The sequence below is a fragment of the Notothenia rossii genome (genome assembly GCF_949606895.1).
Source record: "Notothenia rossii genome assembly, chromosome: 1".
Classification (NCBI taxonomy): domain Eukaryota; kingdom Metazoa; phylum Chordata; class Actinopteri; order Perciformes; family Nototheniidae; genus Notothenia; species Notothenia rossii.
Window position 1 is genome coordinate 7,768,967 of NC_136912.1, and position 20,724 is coordinate 7,789,690.

Sequence of the window (20,724 nt, forward strand, 5' to 3'; positions counted from 1 at the left end):
GTTGACTTTGATAGAAATATAATGGAATCGTCATAACACCAACCTTTCAAAACCCCACCTCATAATTAAAAGCGTGTTCATAAATATATTGCTCACACACAATACACAAAATGGAGCCGTGTTTTGTTTGCTTTGTGTACAGTTAAGCAGGGGCATCTGTGAAGTGTTTGACTCCAAAACACCAAACAAAATCTTTTTTCCTTAAACTTTCAGAGTCTCATTACACAGAGGGGACACATGTTGATGTAGAAGAGACATGAAGAAGAGGGGACACATGTTGATGTAGAAGAGACATGGAGAAGAGGGGACACATGTTGATGAAGAAGAGACATTAAAAAGTGGATTTTGCACAATAGGTGAAATGTAAAATAAGACATATTTTATTACAAGCCACCTAGCAGTATATAAATGAATTCAATGAAACACTTAATTGAATTGAATTTCTTTATTGTAATTGTACAGGTACAACAACATTGTAAAGTCAAGGAAATGTGGCGGAGTAGAAAAAATAGGTAGAAATACATTGAACATACTCAAAAAAGTACTTCAAAAAATTATATTAAATGAGGCTCTTTGAGTACATTTTACCAGCGATTATGCTACTATTTTATTTATTTAATAATCTAGCATTGGTGCTGGCAGGTGGAGGAGCAGGGATGTTGGCTGGGTGCTGGCAGGTGTAGGAGCAGGGATGTTGGCAGCTGGGTGATGTCCGCTCTCCCTGTCTCTCCTCACTAGCCATGTCCTCTCTTTCTTCACTCTCACTTTCCCTTCTCTCAGTCTCCTCATCCCTTCTTCCCTCATTCTTTGAGACTAATGTAAGTAGAAGACATGGCACTGTTAATTTTCGAAGATTCAAAATATTATACCACTTAAAAATAAGAAATATTACTTTTATTATTAATATTTCAGACTTATTATACCTGTGTCACCTTTCACACTATAGCTGTGATCATCAGCGATGAGCTTTGTAATTACAGGTCCCGGGGTGAATCGTGGTGCAGGGGCCCTCCTCCTTTTGACCACAGGGCGATGCACAAAGATGGTGGGTATAGCATCTGCTCTCAGCCTAGTCTTGCCCTTTTTGGTGTGGACAAACTGGTCTGCCTCAAAATGTGCCTGCAGAGTGACTTCAGGTTGCTTCCCACACACAACAACTCAGTTTTGTCTAACCACATACATATCCCATAGTGGTTGAATGCACAGTATTGGGGAACACTTTATATATATATACTCATTATATACTGTATGTAAAATACAACCAGGAATTTGAGACAAATTCATATCACATCCGTTACTGATGCCATTTGTCATACTTTGTTAAATTCACAAATAATAAAGTTCCATAATTTCAGTTGGGAACAAAGACCACACCTTATCTCCCCAAGGCAATTTCCCATCCAATAGAGAACCGCACTGACACGTCCTAAAACCCGGAAGTAAGTTAGCATTTTTACCACTTCCAGTTCCTTCGACAAAAAGCAATGCAATTTCTCCATAGGAATTTTTTGACACACATTGAAGAGACAGATCACGTTTTGTTCTACGACATTAAATCCATCAGCAGTGACCCCACTGGTGATTTTTTGAAGAGTTTACGTGTCTGAAAAACGATGGTTGTTAACAAGTGTCTGAATAGGACAACAAAAGTTGTCGAGGCCGTTTTACGTCATTACACCGAACACGTAAACACTCCCGCTAAGTTTGTTTGACCTGTTCTGCTTGAAAGCAAGTACCTGCGCTCTTGCAAACTGTTAAAACAAAAGCTTCAACTTGTACAATTTTGAATCTGTATTTTTGAATATGGATCTTAAGTTGGCGTGACGTTGAAGCAGCGACCCTGCTGTAGTTCGTTTATAGCATAACGTTAGCATTTTGCTTCTGGCGACTCGATTTATGATTTGAAATTATAAAAGTAGGGTAGACATGTGGATATTATCCGGCTGAACAAAACGTGATCCATTTCTTAAATGTGTGTCAACCACAGACCTTATTTCAAGCTATTTTCCAAAATCCTATGTAGAAATTGCATCGCTTTTTTGTCAAAGGAACCGGATGGAGTTTACTTCCGGGTTTTAGGACGCGTCACTGCGGTTCTCTATTGGTGTGCTATATAGGTGTGTATAACCCTTTCTCCTGTCTGTTTCTCCCTCTTTCAGCACAAGAACCAGAGGGTGATTCAATATGCGCTTTCACACCGGAGTACTTTTATTCATACTTTTCCCGTTTAGTTCTGAGAGTGCCTGTAATTTTGCGTTCACACCAAAAAGAGTACTTGCTTCAGAGAACCTTTACCTCCATTTTCAGTGCCTGCTAGAGAGGTGGGACTATCCTGGGGAGAAAAAAGGACACATTTCTGATTGGCTGGGAGAATTGCAAACCACGCCCCGTAAAACTCTGAAAAGTTTTTTGAAGCCGCCGTTGTATTTGCTGGCATTAGCATTATTAGCATTAGCCCCGCGCACCAACGGAGAGAGAATAACTTATGGCAACACAAAAAAAAACATGGGAGCGGTGGAGTGATGAGGAGGTGTCGGCGTTCTGGCGATTTACTCGGAAGGCTGACACCAACTCCGGGGACTTCTGGCCGTGACTTCGGGTGGCAGTATACGCGGTGAAGTTGTTTGCGGCCTGCCAGTAAACCCAGAGCCAAAAGTGACGCCAGCGGCTTCATTTGCGTAATCTTCCCCCAGGGAACTTATTCCGGTGTGAACGCGATCTGTACTTCTTTCCATGGGGGTAGTACTAAGTGCTGGGCACTAGGTACGGAAAAGTACTTGGTGTGAAAGCGGCTTTTGGAGCACTGAGACCCTCCCCTGCACCTGAGTCTCAGCTCTCAGAGTTTTTCAAGCCTTTCCCTGTTATTTTTATTCAACCAAAAATTAAGCTTCCCAATGGTGTGGTCTTCGTTTTGTGAAAAAGTGCAAATGCAGTGTTTGAATATGATTACCTCACATATTTTTTTGCTGTTGTTCACTGTTATGATGGTTAAATTGCTCCTGCTGACTTGAGCCAGCCATTTTTTCCTCCTCTCTGTGTCAGTGGGGAAGCCGTACATTCTTACTCCTTTTTCGGAGCGATTGGAGCATCCCCAGGCAGCACAGCAAACCATGGTGGAGACTATATGCCAGGACACGGAGGAAAAGGCACAGACAAACTGCATGACATGCTATACAATGTTTATTGAATTCCGTTTATTTATAATGGATTTTCCTAAAACAACACATTTAACATCATCATGTTGCTGCTGCTAGTCCTTTGATAGTCACCTGTCAGTCTCCAGTCCTTTCTGAATGGGACCACCTGGTTAAATAAAGGTTTGAATGAAAAAAGAAGATAATATTTGTTTTAAAGAATTCAAAGCAATAAACAACAGCAACAGGCTCTTTAACTAAGGCAACGTTAGCCTAACATGTACATTTAACAAGGCAGTTAAGATAGCTGTTCACACAAATCCTAATATTATCCCTAAATATTAGCAAATTATTTTTTATTTTTAAAACATATTGATGTAAATACATACACATATCGGTATTTTGTATAAATATTGCAAATCAAAACCTTTATTGACTATTAATTACCAAAAATCGCAGTTCTATCGCCTGTTATCAAATGGCCCGCCACGAACTTCCAGGAACTATCTGAGTCTCCATGAACAACGTGACGATCAAGCATTTTGGACTTCTGCTGTCGCAACTCTTTTTGATACGACGCTGCATTTTAGACTGAAATCCGCTTAATGCATCTCCATATGTATGGCAAGCCGATTTAGCTTGTATTAATTTCTGGAGGATATCACAAATAAATTCTTACTAGTAAGAATGCGAATTCTTGGCTTGCCATAGTATATGCGCAATTTCCGAACAGCTTTGTCGCTCTTGAAGGCACCGCCGCAAGGAACCCTGGGAATTACAACATGGCGGGACTCCCAAAAACACCGCCGAGTGTCCGAATTCTTCACATGAACAAGATCAACTGTCAATAATAACACATTTCACAACGTAAAAACATCAAACCATCGGTATTCTAATCGTTAACGGCCGCTCACAATGAACCGGGGGAGGGTCGAAGCTCCGTCCGGTCCGCCGGTGAAAACTAACCGACTGAGGAGGAGTTTCAGGCAGACTCAAAACACACAGACCGCGGAGGAGGAAGACTCTCCAATCAGACGAAAGTCGGGTCAGTATTTATTCATTTAAGTATCTTCATGTTAGGTTTCTGTTGGTAAAATACTGAATGTACTCTTCCAATATCAGAGTAGCATGATAACAAAGGTATCCCAACTGCAGCTGTGCACATGACAGGATGTGTGATTACCTAGAAGAGCATCAGGAATGTTGTAGGCATAGGATAGCTATGTGATTAACATGATGATTCAGCCTCTATGGAGATAGACATATGACAAGCATGATAATTTCTGACGTGGAGCTAATCTGAAGTAAACATTGAATACTGCTTTACGTCCCTCCATCTTGTGACTGTGTAACTCTCTTGGATATCAGCATGTGAAGGACACTGTTCAGGAACTAGTTGATGCTCTGTATGTGATGACTACTACCATTCTTGAGAGCATAATAAATACATGGATCCTGAGATTGAAGCTCAAGCCAGAGACCAGTGATATTTAACAGTTTATGAAGTTATTACCTGCCTCTTGTGTCTGCTATGACATAAACATCCAATCCAAGCCCCCAGGAAACCTCCGGCCGATGAAGCCCATATTTCTGCGTGCCGAGAAGAGATTGAAGATTCAAGGCTTTAATTGTCATGTGTGCATAGCTACATACAGTGTAGCTATGACAATGAAAATCTTAGGTCACAGGCTCCTCAAACAGTGCAACACAATAAAACAGATACGATAGTGCAAGTAAATAAAATAAAATAGAATATAGTAGAAATAGTGCAGAATAAGTCATTGGGATATTGATAAGTTGCAACAGATGGATGTTCTTTGAATGAGTCTGTAATGAGTAATGTTGTAATAATAATAATACATTGGATTTTTCTCGCGCTTTTCCTAATGCTCAAAGAAGCTTTACATAAAATCAGAAACGGAAACAGTACAAAGAAAACAAAAAAATAAACAGTAGTCCTAATCAAGTGCGAGTAAAGTGGGGGCATTACTTTTAAATTAGTGAAGTTAAGCAAAAATAAAATGCTGCTTTTTGGGTTTCATGTGGGGTAATTTACAATTTACCTGAAGATCATACAAATCCATGGGAAGGCTTTTGTGTAGACATGTTAACAAAACTATATTTAACTTTCAGACTTTTTAAAAGTAAGAACAAAACATGGAAAGCTAGAATCAGCTGGAGCTTATTTCTGTCTTTAGAAAAACTGCACATCTGTGTAATGATACATAAAAAAAAAGATGATCTATCAGTATATCTGAATTAACTATAGGAAGACATTCAAACCTTGACCTCTGACTTCCTGCAGAGTGCAGAAGAAATAGACAATAGAGAGTTAACTGAAGTTTATTAAGCTGGACATCACTGGTCATCGTTTCTGAATCTGCTTCTGAATCTAAATCAGCTCGTTTCTGTTGCTTCTCAGAATTTAAGTCCCCGACCCGGATCCCGAGGTCCAGGACGGGTGTTTTCAGTGCAGAGTCTCCGCACAACGACTCTGACTTCCAGCAGGACATCATCTGGGACCCCACCTCTCCTTTACCTAACAGATTCGGTAAACACCTGTCTTTGCAAAGTGTTATTGAGAACGTTTGATCAAGTTAATCATTTCAGTAACTGCTGCAGTGACAAGTCAATTCAACTATGAGCTGCTCAACCGAACATTAATCCACAACAAGATATTAATACTGACTTATTGCTGAATTCCTTTTTTAGTAGTGTAAACTGTACATTTTTGTATTTTATTTGTTACTTTTGGTTAAAAAAATATTGATTTTGAGATTTTTGGTTTGTTTTATTCCAGGTAAAAAATCAGCGAGGAAGCAGCCTGTTCCAGTTGTGAACATCTCAGACATCGTAAACAGGATCGCTCCAAAGGTCAGAAACAATCTTTTTTTATGAAGTTATTTGATTGTTTTTATTTGTGTGTCTTAATTACTGCATGTATTAATATTCATGCTGTATTGTTTCCTGTGTCTCTGAAGCATGGCAGACCGATGGTGGCAGAGCCCACGCTGCAGCAGTGGATCGGAGACACCATCCCCTGCACCCCCGACGTTCAGGTCCCCAAACACAAGAGGAAATCCCTGAGGTGGGTTCAGAAGAAGCAACAAACACACATCTGTTCGTTCTAGACTGTAACTGAGCTTCAGGTGTTTATCATAATCCGCTCGTTCGAAATGTATAAGTTTAATTAACGCACAATTAGTGCTGCGTACCGGTACGCCGAACCGGTACTGGACTTGTAAAAAGTTTCGGTTCAAGTCCGGTTAAAACCGGAACGTCGGGAACCGGTACTTACGTATATTCTCCTTTTTGTTCTAAACCATCTAAAACCTTCCATAGATCGAGAAATTTGCGCTGAGAAAAGACGAAAAACATTGTTTTGGCTTCTGATATGGCGGCCATTAAAGAACTCACGAAGTCTCGCAAAATATCGCAACTGCTCGCGAGATCTATGTGACGTCAAGGGAAGCTGGCTTAGACATAGTGGACACTGACAGCGTGGGATGCTGGTTGCCATATATGGTAGTGTAGCTAAGCTAACTCCTTTGTATGTATGGTGATATAGTGTCTGCCGAAAGAGCAACACTTCACCCAGACAATGTCAATATGCTGTTGTTCTTGAACAAGAACACATAGACTTGTACTCTTGCATATTGAGTCTTGTATGTACATCATTATGTATGTAGTTGTGTTGTGTAGTTAGTAACACATGTAGAGTTCTAGGAAAGACATGGTGTAGACACAAGTTGGAAGGGGGCACAATAAACCTGACGAGTTTGAATTTGAGTTGATTATGAGTTTATTTTCAATTGATAATTAGCTCACAGTAAGTTCACTTTAGTTACTCACACAACTTGACACAAGTCCGGACTTATAAGTCCGGACCTGAACCTGAACCTCTGGACTTGAGTCCGGACCTGAACCTGAATGTGAGTCCAGGTACACAGCACTACGCACAATAGGATTTTAAAGTTGTGAAATATTGTTCAATCACCGTTTATATAACTAGTGCACAAGCACAAATTGTATCTGCAACTATAAATCTTTTGCTCATGATCACGTGATTGAGTTTCCACAACAAAAGGTTTTTACCAACACAAATGAATATACAACTACAGGCTTTGAAATTGTTCCTAAAAAACAATTTTTCCAAGTTCAAAATATGTTGTTCTCATTTTCTCAAAAGTAAGATTCAGTGACCTATGCAGGATGTGATTTTTCCAGCATCTCATATCACTTTAACCTGAGTTTGCTGCTAGTAATAATTCCCTTTAGCTCATATAAATACTAATAATAACAATGCACTGAGCCATTTGTCAATACAACAGAGTACACTAATGAAACGCTAGGCAGATCTAATTAAACAAACTGTATCCAATACATATTACGTATACTTCTCCAAGGTCACAACAGGGGAACATATTGCCAAAGGACCAACAGAAATTAGATGTACACATTAGAAAATGGGAGGCTGTGGCTCAGTGGATAGTGTGCTGGACTTGGAATCAGGGGGTAGCAAGTTCGAGTCCCACTGCAGTCAGCATGTCGTTGTGTCCCTGGATTGTCCACAGTACTGAATGTGTGTAAGTTGCTTTGGATAAAAGCGACTAACAAATGACATGTAATGTAATAATGTAAAAAAGGAAAAATATCAAAACGTCTACCAGAAATATATTTAATAAGTAAAAAATAATAATTACAAAAATTCAACATATGAATGCTTAATTAACGCACATAACATAACATATTGTGGAAGCAAAATAAACAAAGCAAACAAATTAGTAAAAGGACAGTTTTTACAGCCTCTTCAAAATAGGAAATTGCACCTTATTAAAAAAATAAAGGCAATTGGTTTCCTTCTGTCAGATTTCATGTATGGACGTTGCATTTGCCTGAAAGCAAAACGAATAGTCACATTAGGAGTACGTTTTGTTTTCAAACCCCAAAGAATAAACTAATTGTTCCGTTTTTTCCCGACAGGCTGAACGGGGTGGACGACCTGCTGAAGCTCGCCAAGCAGTTTGACTTCAACATGTTTCATCAGGAAGAAGACAAGAAAGAAGAGCTGAAGGACCTTCATCAGCAGAGCCTGGAGCTCCTGCCAGACGACATCTTGGATCAGAACGACTTCTCCCCTTCTCTTCCTGGAAACCAGCCCCCAGCCGTGAGAGCAGGTCCAGACGTTCAGCTGCACCTGATGGACCAACACATGGAGGACGATTTGGACTTCCTGTTCGACGGACCGACCCAACATTTAAGCGGAAACTTAAGTCAGGTGTTGTCAGCTCAGCCGTCACAAGCGAAACCAGCAGCCAAAGAGGCTTCTGGGAAAACGTCTGCTTCCTCTCACACTCCCACTCCCGTTGTTCCCACGTCGAACACTAAGGACGACTTTGACGACGATTGGGAAAACGACGACTTGCTCAATGACTCTTTAGTGTTGGAGATGACGCAGAACCCTCATAAATTCATCTCCCCAAAGCACGCTTCAACCCAGAACCAACCCACTCAAGTCACATTTCCAAGAGAAAGTCAAAGAAATGTGGTTCAATCGGCTGTTTCTGAAGTGGAGAAGGGCAACGTGAGGCAAAGAGCGAGTTTCAAACTGGAGCCTAATCCTAATTTCCCTGTCAAACTAACCCAGACGGACACATGGGCAAATTCTAATGTGGATTCCAGCTCCAAAAAAGCAAATAAAGACACGTTTTCATCCGGAAACAGTGTTTTAAAAGTACCAGGTTCTCAGTATACCTGGAAAACATCAAACACAGTGAAATCACAACCACTGAAACCCCAATTTAATCAAAAGTCTACTTCTTCCACTGCATCAAAAATACAAACGTCAAACACAATGAAGTCAGATCCACCAAGACAACAGTTCAATCCAAATAATTCTGTTTCTAAATACGACTTGACTTCTTCTACTGCGTCAAACACTTCAAAAACAGCTGCTCAAAGTTTTCCAATAAAACCCGCAGTAGTTTCAACGCCCGCTGTCTCTGAACACCAAGAGGAGGACCTGTCGATTTTCTTTGAGTCCGACCCGGTTTGGGACGACCTCGCTGACGACGACCTGCTGTGTGAAATGTGCGAAGACATGGAGAACCAGATCCAAAACGTGCCAAAAGTTTCAACAAAACGGCCTCTTCCCGCAGGTCCAGTGGCCAACCAGAGAGCGTCGCTGCAGCCGTACAATCAGCAGACTTTCATGCCTAAAAAACCAACTCCTACAAATGTTTCCTTTGCCTCGGGAAGAGCAGCTGGCAGTTCATTGGCTGCTGGGTTCGTCTCTAACGTCGGTGCACAGATGACGAATTCTTTCAGATCCACACAAGTGAAGAACTCGTCTGGATCCACGAACAGCTCCATGCAGTCAGGAGGAAACCACAGAGAGAAGTTCACCTTCAAGAAGCCGAACAACCCGGTTTCTACTGTGACAAGTAATGGTAATATTCTACCCATTTCCTCCTTTAAAGGTCAATTAATCTCTAAAATCCTCTTCTTCATGTCTCTTCTACATCAACATGTGTCCCCTCTTCTTCATGTCTCTTCTACATCAACATGTGTCCCTTCTTCTTCATGTCTCTTCTACATCAACATGTGTCCCCTCTTCTTCATGTCTCTTCTACATTAAAATGTGTCCCCTCTTCTTCATGTCTCTTCTACATCAACATGTGTCCCTTCTTCTTCATGTCTCTTCTACATCAACATGTGTCCCCTCTTCTTCATGTCTCTTCTACATCAACATGTGTCCCCTCTTCTTCATGTCTCTTCTACACATGGTTCCCGCGGGGTCTTAAAAAGTCTTACATTTGATAATCTGAATTTAAGGCCTTAAAAAGGTCTTAAATATGACCAAAAAAATAAGAAAGGTCTTAAATATGATTTAGAAGGTCTTAAAAATGATGGGATTTGAAAGGTACTTCTGTGTTGCGATCGCGTCTAAAATGTGTTTTTGGGAAAATGTCCGGGCTGCAAAGTAACCAGTACGGTAATAGCCTTTCAGTTCCCCCCAACAATTTGTATTGAAATAAATCAACAAGGAACCAGTAATCAATAACTTTGTTTCCCCCGGCCCCTTATCGGAGAACACCCAGCTAGTAACCTAGCAACCAAGCTTCAGCTAGCGGCAGTCAGAAACTCATGTCTCTTTGAATCTACTTACAAATTAATATGGGGAAATGTAAGTTCAAACGTATTTGGTTGGAAAACATCTAATTTAGTGCTTGGTTGAAACCAGTGGAGGGGAACGTGTTTGAAGCCCGCCGCACCATTTGCAAAAGAAATCAGCGTTTTTTTTAGCTAATGTAGCGTTAGCTAGTGGAGCGTTAGCTAGTGCAGCAGCTCCCGCAGCAACACCGGGGGACCTCCGGGCGACGTTTGGGTCTAAGTCAACCCTATAAACGGAGGTGCTGTAGACGCTAAATACCGTAGTTAAACACCAATCATACAACAGCAATGATGAAAGATTGTAACCAAGGCAGCAGAGCTCTGAATATAGCTCTTGTTACTCTCTCACACACACACACACACACACACACACACACACACACACACACACACACACACACACACACTAGGGCTGCTCGATTATGGCAAAAATCATAATCACGATTATTTTTGTCAATAATTGATATCACGATTATTAAATAGGATTATTCATTGACTTTGAAAACATCCATTTATTGAACTTTAAAACAAATAATAAGTTGAACTTTATCTTTTTAACTGTTGATTACCCTGAACATATAATTCAACTGAAAAAGTAATACAAAAATTAAATAACTGATATATTTCAATAAATAATATCAAAATAATAAATACCAATACACAAGATCAACAAATATTTTGGAGCGCACTTCCACAAGCTACTAGACATATATAAATATGATAAATAAATATAAATTAGACTCAAATTAATTAGATTAAATATTTTGTCACTGTCACAACCTAGCAAAGCTAAATAATTGTTTTTTTCGATTATGTTGTTTTTGTAATTGTGGCAGGCCAAAATCGTAGTTGCGATTAAAATAGGATTAATTGCACAGCCCGAACACACACTCAAGCACACACACACTCACACACACACACACACACACACACACACACACACACACACACACACACTCAAGCACACAGAGACACAGAAACATACACACTTTTTGGCTAACACAGTTCTGTACTGTTATGCTGTTATGTTCAGTCATTGTTCTTATGTTGAACATGAATACATTTACTTTGTAAGTAATTATGGGACGTATTTCTTCTTTCATAGCAATTTTCCTTCATACTTTCTTGCCTTGAGATAGATCTTAAATTCTATTCAAAGTGGTCTTAAAAAAGTCTTAAAAAGTCTTAAATTTGAGTTGGCGAAACCTGCAGGAACCCTGTCTACATCAACATGTGTCCCCTCTTCTCCATGTCTCTTCTACATCAACATGTGTCCCCTCTTCTCCATGTCTCTTCTACATCAACATGTGTCCCCTCTTCTCCATGTCTCTTCTACATCAACATGTGTCCCCTCTTCTCCATGTCTCTTCTACATCAACATGTGTCCCCTCTTCTCCATGTCTCTTCTACATCAACATGTGTCCCCTCTTCTCCATGTCTCTTCTACATCAACATGTGTCCCCTCTTCTTCATGTCTCTTCTACATCAACATGTGTCCTCTCTTCCTCATGTCTCTTCTACATCAACATGTGTCCCCTCTTCTTCACGTCTCTTCTACATCAACATGTGTCCCCTCTTCTTCATGTCTCTTCTACATCAACATGTGTCCTCTCTTCCTCATGTCTCTTCTACATCAACATGTGTCCCCTCTTCTCCATGTCTCTTCTACATCAACATGTGTCCCCTCTTCTTCATGTCTCTTCTACATCAACATGTGTCCCCTCTTCTTCACGTCTCTTCTACATCAACATGTGTCCCCTCTTCTTCATGTCTCTTCTACATCAACATGTGTCCTCTCTTCCTCATGTCTCTTCTACATCAACATGTGTCCCCTCTTCTTCACGTCTCTTCTACATCAACATGTGTCCCCTCTTCTCCATGTCTCTTCTACATCAACATGTGTCCCCTCTTCTCCATGTCTCTTTTACATCAACATGTGTCCCCTCTTCTTCATGTCTCTTCTACATCAACATGTGTCCCCTCTTTGGAAAGAGACTCTGAAAGTTTCAGGAACAAAGATTCTCTCTCTTTTTGTCCTGATCCATTTCTATAAAAACCTGTCTGATCTGTCTGATCAGATTTTGGCCACTTACGATTTTTTGGCTTGAGTAATTAGCCAATCACCAACCAAGGTCCATTTTAAACTGTTAATATCCTTACATTCGTGTTAAATTATGAGTAAAGTTCAAATCTTCCCAGGACTTTGCAACCCTAACAAATCATGTGTTACCAGGTTAGTTAACTTAAAAACGTAATGTTTTAAACCGCATTTAACGTTTTAGGAACATCAGCCCTTAAACGCTTTACACCCCTCTTGATTGAAATTGACACCGTATCTTCTGTGTTTCCAGCAGATGTTGGTAAATGCTCGGCAGCAGAGATCGCTCTGAAGAAGCAGCAGGCGATGGAGAAGAGACGCCAGCGACTGCAGGCCCAAAACCTCCGAGCTCCGACCTGAGGAGGCAAACACACCTGTCTCCCTTCACCTGTCTGAAGCAAGCAGCTGTCAGAGATCCACCTGTGCAGTAGTGCTCTTAATAGCATTCTGAGGACTTAAATGTAAGGGTTAAGATATCCGAATAATCCAGACCGACATTTCCTGTACAGATTTATGTTAAAATTAAACTAATGATGTTTATGTCAAGTTCTAATCTATCAGATTTCTCTATTAAAGCTGTTATTTTCTTTCAAATCATGTCACATTTTTGACAGTTTTCGTGGGTGTTTTAAGTAAAGAGCTGGGATCATGGTTAGGCTAGTTTAGCATAAACACTGAAGGTAGGGGGGAACTGCTAGCTTGTCACTGTTTAAAGTATAAAAACACATCTAACTTTGCCTCTAATACTCACTGAAGCAAGGCTAGCAGTTTCCCCCTGCTTCCAGTCGTTATGCTAAGCTAGGCTAACTACGTCCTGACCCCACAGACGAGATCTCCTCAACAGAATAAGTGTGTTTCCTGAAACGCTAAACCATTGCTTTAATGCCAGATTACATAACGATAGTACAAATGTTTATTTCAATCTGTTTTAAAGAAGGATAAATATTCCTAATTCAAGCAACTACAAATTCAAGATGTTTGTGTGTTTTGTTCTTTGGCTCTTAATGTGTGTCATTTTATATTTGTAGGGACCAAACTCTTTTTGCACATCAATAAAAAGTAATTAGTCTTCTGTCAGAAGATGGATTTAGTTTTTAGTTCACATCAGTTTTCAGTTATCGTGCTAAGCTAGGCTAACCTCACTGTTCGGATTCTTGCTTTTCTAACCTTTTCCCTGTTTTCTACGTTGCTGTAATTTCACTTTATTTCCTGTAAAGCACTTTAACTGATTTCAAAGTGTTTCTACCAATAAAACGTTTCATTGTTGGTATCATTGCTGGTTGCTGTTATTGTTTTAAAAAAAAAATCTGACTCATCTAAAGGAGGCTCAGAAAAAGACATATTTCCATATTTGATAAATATGTTATTATCTGCATGAAAGATAACAACTATTAAACAAACTGTAGAGATACGAGTAGCATTGATGAACCAACATTAATTCTATATCACAAAACAGAAAAGTAGGACCACATATCTAAAAGGCTGACGAAACAGTATTATTTATTATAACACAGTACAAATAGAAATACTGCATTAACATACAAGTACCTCAAAACCAGAGGTGGTAGAATAATTCAGATCTTGTACTTGAGTAAAAGTAGAAGTACTCAGATCGTGTACTTGAGTAAAAGTAGAAGTACTCAGATTGTGTACTTGAGTAAAAGTAGAAGTACTCAGATTGTGTACTTGAGTAAAAGTAGAAGTACTCAGATTGTGTACTTGAGTAAAAGTAGAAGTACTCAGGTCTTGTTCTTGAGTAAAAGTAGAAGTACCAGAGTGTAGGAATACTCTGTTTCAGTAAAAGTCCTGCATTCAAAATGTTCCTCAAGTAAAAGTAGAAAAGTATTCTCATCAAAATATATTGAAAGTAGCGACAGTAAAAGTAGTCATTGTGCAGATTGGTCCATTTCAGAATAATATATATGATATGTTTTATAATGATTGATCATGAAAGTGTTCTCAAAGCTGGTAAGGGAGCAGCTAGTTTGAATGACTTTGTATACTGCAGGGTAGCTTGTGAATTTACTCCAGGTGGAACTAAAGTCTGATTTAACACTTGATTATATTTCACATCATTCATCCACATCTGTAAAGTAACTAAAGGTGTTGAATACATCTGTATTAATGTCATGTCTTTCATTTTTCATAAAAATACAAGTTTATACATTTTAAAATCCCTAATTGTTGATTGTATCTCTGTAGCAGCTTCAATCAATCGATCAATGTTTATTTATATAGCCCAATATCACAAATGTTACATTTGTCTCAGTGGACTTCACAGTTTGTACAGAATATCCGTATGACAATACGACACCCTCTGTCCTTAGACCCTCTGTCCTTAGACCCTCACATCGTACAAGGAAACACTTCCAGAGAAAACCCACAGTTTAAAGGGGAACATGGGAGAAACCTCAGGGAGAGCAACAGAGGAGGGATCCCTCTCCCAGGACGGACAGACGTGCAATAGATGCCGTGTGTAAATTGAAAAGATAATACATTTACAACATAGGTAGACCAAATGTTTGGAAATGCATGTGTGTATAATAGGAAGATGAATCCACGAGGATATCCATCCAGGACTTATGATCCAGGACCACAGCCACGACTCAAGATCCAGGACTCGCGATCCATGACACAGGACCGCAGGATCATCCATGACTCCGGATCCCGGCGTATATAGACACCAAAAAGAAAGACATTTGGGGAAGCTGGGTTAATCGGAACATGAGAGTACACAGGTATAGACAGAGAGAAAGAAGAAGTAAGATGTCCCCCGACAAACTAAGCCTATATCAGCAAAACTAGGGGCTGAATCTAATCTGCCCTAACTATAAGCTTTATCAAAAAGGAAGGTCTTAAGCGCACTCTTAAAAACGGATAGGGTGTCTGCCGTCCGAACACAAACTGGAAGCTGATTCCACAAAAGTGGAGCTTGATAAGAAAAGGCAGCCAGAACAGGAGTAATGTGGTCCCTTTTCCTAACTCTGGTTAGTACACGAGCTGCAGCATTTTGAATCAGCTGAAGCGACTTGACTGACTTCTTGGTACACCCTGATAAGGAGTTACAATAATCCAGCCTTGAAGTAACAAATGCATGGACTAGTTTCTCTGCATCGTTTTGAGGCAAGATATGCCTGATTTTTGCAATGTTACGTAGATGGAAGTAGGCGGTCCTTGAAATTGATTTTATGTGGGCGTTAAAGGATAAATCCTGATCAAATATAACACCAAGATTCCTTACAGTCTCACTGGAGGCCATATTAATGCCATCCATAGTTAGTATATCTTTAGATAATTTGTAACCAAATCTCCCAAATTAGAGATTTGTTTCGTTGATTCTTTGGGCCAAGTACAATAACTTCAGTTTTGGTCGTGTTTAACATCAAAACATTTAAGGTCATCCACGTTTTTAAGTCCTTAGCTTCACCTGAAGATCAGGGTTTGGGTTGTACTTTTTTTTTTGGGGGGGGGGGGGGGGCTTCATTAAGTCTGGCAGCTGTCTGATGGAGCAGATATATGTACAGAATTACAGATCCTCGCTCAGGTACTCGCTCCGACCGGTAAACCGAGCCTCGCTATCAGCAGACAGGTGTGTAACTGTAGTCAAATCACAGGCACACTGATGATATCTGCCTCGCTCTAATCACGCTGTCTTTGTCCCAAAAACCAACTCCACGATCCACTTTACTCCGTCTGTAAAATAACGTTTCTCTTTGCCAGGCAGCAGAAGACGTTTCTTTAATTAAAAAGGAACTCATTTTGGCTTTCAGAGTCAGTGTGTGAGACATCAGCTGTAACAGTGTGTGATGGGAGGGATTTTTTGTAATATATTTTATGTTTTTTATTGGGGTTAACATTTGTTTTAACTACATTCTGTTTTTTGTTGATCACGAAGAAGAAATAATCTCATTGGGTGAATTAAACCTAGTCAATAAAACACCTGCTGTGTTATTATTAATCATGTTCTTTACACAGTGCGTAGTATGGAAATGGCCTCTTTGACTCTTACTGTATATACCCTATTACATGTAGTGTGTTCTTCAAATCACAGAAGTTATTGTTGTTGTTTACAAAGCTTCATCGTGATTTGGTCTACAGAGGGGTTCGGGAATGAGTCCTAAAATACCGAAATTAGTCAACATTTCAATTTCAAATACAAATGTTTTTATTCAATTGGATTTTATGTCAAACATTTCCGAAGCTTCTACGTCTCATAAAAACAACGGTTGCTAACAAGTCAGCCAGCGAGCATTAGCCGCCTTTAGCTTAGCATTGGTGACGTTATGTCACGTGATCTTGATGTAGTTCCTTTTTTAGCCTTTCTGTTAGCTTTTCCTTCCAGTGAATGCATTTACAGTTCAAAAATCATAAATTGGTAATATGTGTGAATATCCTGCTGAGCCTCATAGACGTTTGTTTTCCAAAGATTTTATATTATACAAAAATCGAATGGAAAAATTACATTGGCTTTTTGATGTGGAAAGCAGTAAGATGTTAACTTCCGGTTTAATACTCTACCACTGTATGGTCTATATTAGGCCTATTCAACTGGCGGCCCGCGGGCCAGATGCGGCCCAGAACCAACTCCCGAGTGGCCCAGCCTCCCGTAGCCAAATTCCTACACTAGTACAGACCTTGAACGCAACACTCCACGTTGCATACAAACCACCAAACCACAACGCAGCACGTTTTTTGAAAGTGCATCTAGTGGAGCTAGTAACGGTGGTCCTATGATAGCAACTCTAAAACATGTCTCTCTCAACTCTGAAGCGTAAACAGAGACAAAACGGTCATTGATCTTGTGGAGCAGATCCAAGTCAAGCTGGACCTTTTCGCGACCGACTTGAGCACGGGTCGGATACTGCATTTTCCGACGCTCCCCAAACACATCACATCTCCGGCACAAATCACGGATGTGATGACAGATTTCATTGCGAGGTTGAAAGAGAACTTTGCCGGTCGATTGGATGGACTTGCTCTGCCCACAGAGGTGATGATGGGCTTTGCCAGAGACCCCTTCACTGTTGCAATAGAGGGGGACGTATCAACCAGAGCAAAGGAAGCGGTCCCCTGCATCGACAAGGGGAAATATACACTGGAACTTATTGACATGCAGCGCACTAACGGGCAAGCGAAGTTTTGGAGTGATGTCAAAAAACAGCAGTTCCCTGACGTTCAGAAAGTAGCGATCTGTGTGCTCAGTATGTTTGGATCAACATACACATGTGAATCAAGCTTTTCACACATGAACTCAATCAAAAGTAGCACTCGCTGCTCCCTGACTGACAGCACTCTTCACCAATTTCTTAGGATTGCATTGACATCCTATGAGCCAAAAATCACTGCTCTTGTTCAAAACAAAACATTTCCCTTCTCCCATTTAGAAAGTCAGCGACTACAAATCACAAATGAGGTGATAGTAAGCACCTAGTTTACTATAGTAGACGTGTAGTGTAGTATTCATTCATATGTTAGTTACCCGTATCCCTTGTTATGGGTTTGTGCACTGAAGGGTAACTTGACAGTTCTTTCTGTATTCATTTAAATGCACTTTGTAATGTGTCTCGGTCAAATGTGACCAAAACGTATGATTTTTTTGTTATTACTTGAAAAGTGAAAAAATAGTATTGCTACAGTACTACCTCTTTGTGTTGCATTGAAGCTCTTTTGCTGTTTTTTTTGTATGTGAGGACATTTATTAAGACTGCTATTATTGTATTCTGTAAATGCACTTTGTGATGTGCCTGGTTCAAAAAACATAACCTGACTATTTGACTTCTAAAGCAAACAAATGTAATGCTACAACTGTGCACTTTTTTTTCAGATTCTGTTAAATTAATGCTAATTTGTTTTGTTTTTATGCACTTTTTGACCTACCTTTGTTAGATGAACAATGAATAAAAGTTGCATGTTTTTCATCGCAGTAATATGTGTTGGTTTAAAATGTGTCACTACCCGCTTTTTACAGGCCGCTGAATGTCTGGCCCAGCTGAATTTTGTAGTTATAAAATCTGGCCCAACTGAATGTGTAGTTGAATAGCCCTGGTCTATATCATGATTTTTTTTAGGTTTTATATGTGCTGGGATATAAAAACCATATGTATTAGCAATTACAAACTTTTTCATTATCTTTTCCCAAAATGCTAATATCATACCTATTTAGCCAGATTCTTATTTGTCTTTCATTTATCCTCTGGTCACACCCCCCGAATGCAGCTTTGAGTTTGTCCAACCATTATCAAAAGTGATAGAAGAAGAAAACCAACCAATCCCTATCTCAGGGTCAGGTCACACCCACCCACTACTGTATCATTGCCGCCAAGTATCAAATTCAAGCAGTTGGAAATAAGGTATGTATTCATATTATAATAAAAGCGCATTTATTGTCACTATATCTATACTGTTGGGTACAAAAAATCAATGAATCTTTTAAGCTACCTTAATACTGCGAAACCTGCGAGGTAGACCATGGCATGTGCAGCCGCTAGCTTAGCAAATGCTAACGTAACATAAGCTAACGTGCTAGGTTGGGCTACCAACTGATACTTTGTCGTAAACGGAGAACGCTTGCACAGTGTGGGAATTTCAACCGCGTAGTGTAGTCTCAAATGTCACACGGTTGCTGTGTCACAATGACATCGTCAGCATCGCGGAGCTAGAAAGCTAACAGCCACTTCCGGTTAGCTAACATTTGGGTTAGCAAATCATTGCACACTAGGGGTTTCACCAACTAGTCGACTACCTCTACCACTAGTTGGCGCTGTAGGCCCTAGTCAAGTAGTTGTGAACAAAATGGAGACAAACGTGGGAGATGATGATGCCGACATTGGTGCTGAGGTGCTGCAAAATGCTCCGGCAAAACACGTCTGACATTCAGGGGTCCTCATCTTATGCGCAAATGCGCCGCAATTATGCGCTCTACAGTTTCAGTTTTAGCTCCGGCACTAAAAGTTCACGAGCGTGCTCCACTACTAACCCCCCGTTTGAACAGCTATTCGGACCTCATTTTGAGAGCAACAACAAAAAACGGGTCAACAGTGGCGCGGATGAGCTATGGGATTACTGCCAGCAGACACCCAGTATTTGCCCTATATATAGTGGCGGTGCAGCGCCGCTGCTGAAATATGCACGCCGCTGCTAGGGGGCGCCAGCCAGGTTCCCAAAAAACCTTTTTTTGACCATTGTCGCTCATCCTATTTTTCGGCCTTGATGTAACAACATTCGTAATTAAGTAAATGTAACACCCTTTTCACCCCGGTTACACTTTTCATTTTCCCTGTTCGATGGCCGCTGTAAGCTTATCAGGCGCCCTCAGCTCACAGCCAAAGTGCGAGCGTGGGAGCGAGAGAGCGAGCGAAGGAGAGAGAGAGAGGGTGCACCGGTACCGGCGCTGTTGTTATTAGAATCTGGTGCTGCGCTAACGGACATAAAAAGTAGATGTTTCTACAACCAGGGTGGAGGAGAGCTCTCCTGTCAGACTGAGAGGCTCAGTGAGGTAAAGGACTCTCTGAGTGTTTAGATAAGTTAATTTTAGTCTATCTTATCTAGAGGCTGCTGGGAGTCCCAGCAGCTTCTACTGAAGCCAGTCCCCAACTCCGGGGACTTCCGGCCGGGGACTTCGGGTGGCAGTATACGCCGTGAAGTTGTTTGCGACCTGCCAGTAAACCCAAAGCAGAAGAAGAAGAAGTTACGTCAGCGGCTTAATTTGCCTAATCCTCCCCCGGGGACTTATTCCGGTGTGAACGCGATCTGTACTTAGTTCATCAGAACTAAAGAGTTCTGATGAACTAAGTTCTGATGAACTAGCAATGAATAACAACAATGAAACCTAGCCAAAGTAGCTAGATAGCATTAAACATATAGCTGCTAATGCTATCAATATATTGCCAATTGAAGAATGCTGGTCACAGAAAAGAGTGTAAGCTACATTAAGTTATAGTAAAAAAGAAGAACGGCCTCAAGGAAAATAATTGTCATCCAGGCAGCTAAACTCAAACAATAGTTAGCGGTTCAACATTGGCAAAACATATTTATTTAAGTTAAAACATATTTATTTAAGTTAAAACATATTTATTTAGACCCCTAGCTTGCTCACATTATGACAATATCTGCTCACTTTGTTAAAAACGTTTTGTTTCTGTGTAACTTGCCTAGTGTTAGACTCTCCTCCGCTGAGACATCCATCCTCCACAGCAGCCAGAGTAGAGTAGAGGAAGAGAGGAGAGTAGAGTAGAAGGGAAATGGCAGTTTGGACGTTTGATGGACAGTTGGACAGTTGAAGGTCGTGCCAGCACCACCGGCTGACCATAATCCAAACGG

The 20,724-nt window shown here is 40.4% G+C and overlaps 1 protein-coding gene and 1 long non-coding RNA gene across 3 annotated transcripts; one reads left to right on the forward strand and one right to left on the reverse strand.

Moving 5' to 3' along the window:
• Window positions 1–357: 357 nt before the first annotated feature.
• On the reverse strand, window positions 358–3,732 carry LOC307024475. Its single transcript, XR_013803907.1, has 4 exons — window positions 3,582–3,732; window positions 3,270–3,303; window positions 924–3,120; window positions 358–813 (listed from the first exon to the last, which is right to left on the reverse strand). It is a non-coding gene; the product is annotated as an uncharacterized lncRNA (long non-coding RNA).
• Window positions 3,733–3,908: 176 nt separating this feature from the next.
• Window positions 3,909–13,678, forward strand: LOC307024464 (uncharacterized protein). Of its 2 annotated transcripts, none has more exons than XM_079658592.1 (6): window positions 3,909–4,179; window positions 5,557–5,685; window positions 5,935–6,008; window positions 6,116–6,222; window positions 8,118–9,583; window positions 12,659–13,678. In XM_079658592.1, the coding sequence occupies exons 1-6, from the start codon at window positions 4,050–4,052 to the stop codon at window positions 12,763–12,765; spliced, it is 2,013 nt and encodes a 670-aa protein (XP_079514718.1). In that variant the 5' UTR covers window positions 3,909–4,049; the 3' UTR covers window positions 12,766–13,678. The 2 variants fall into 2 exon arrangements, with proteins under 2 accessions (XP_079514718.1, XP_079514719.1); XM_079658593.1 differs by having other exon boundaries at window positions 12,662–13,678.
• The last annotated feature ends 7,046 nt before the right edge of the window (window positions 13,679–20,724 follow it).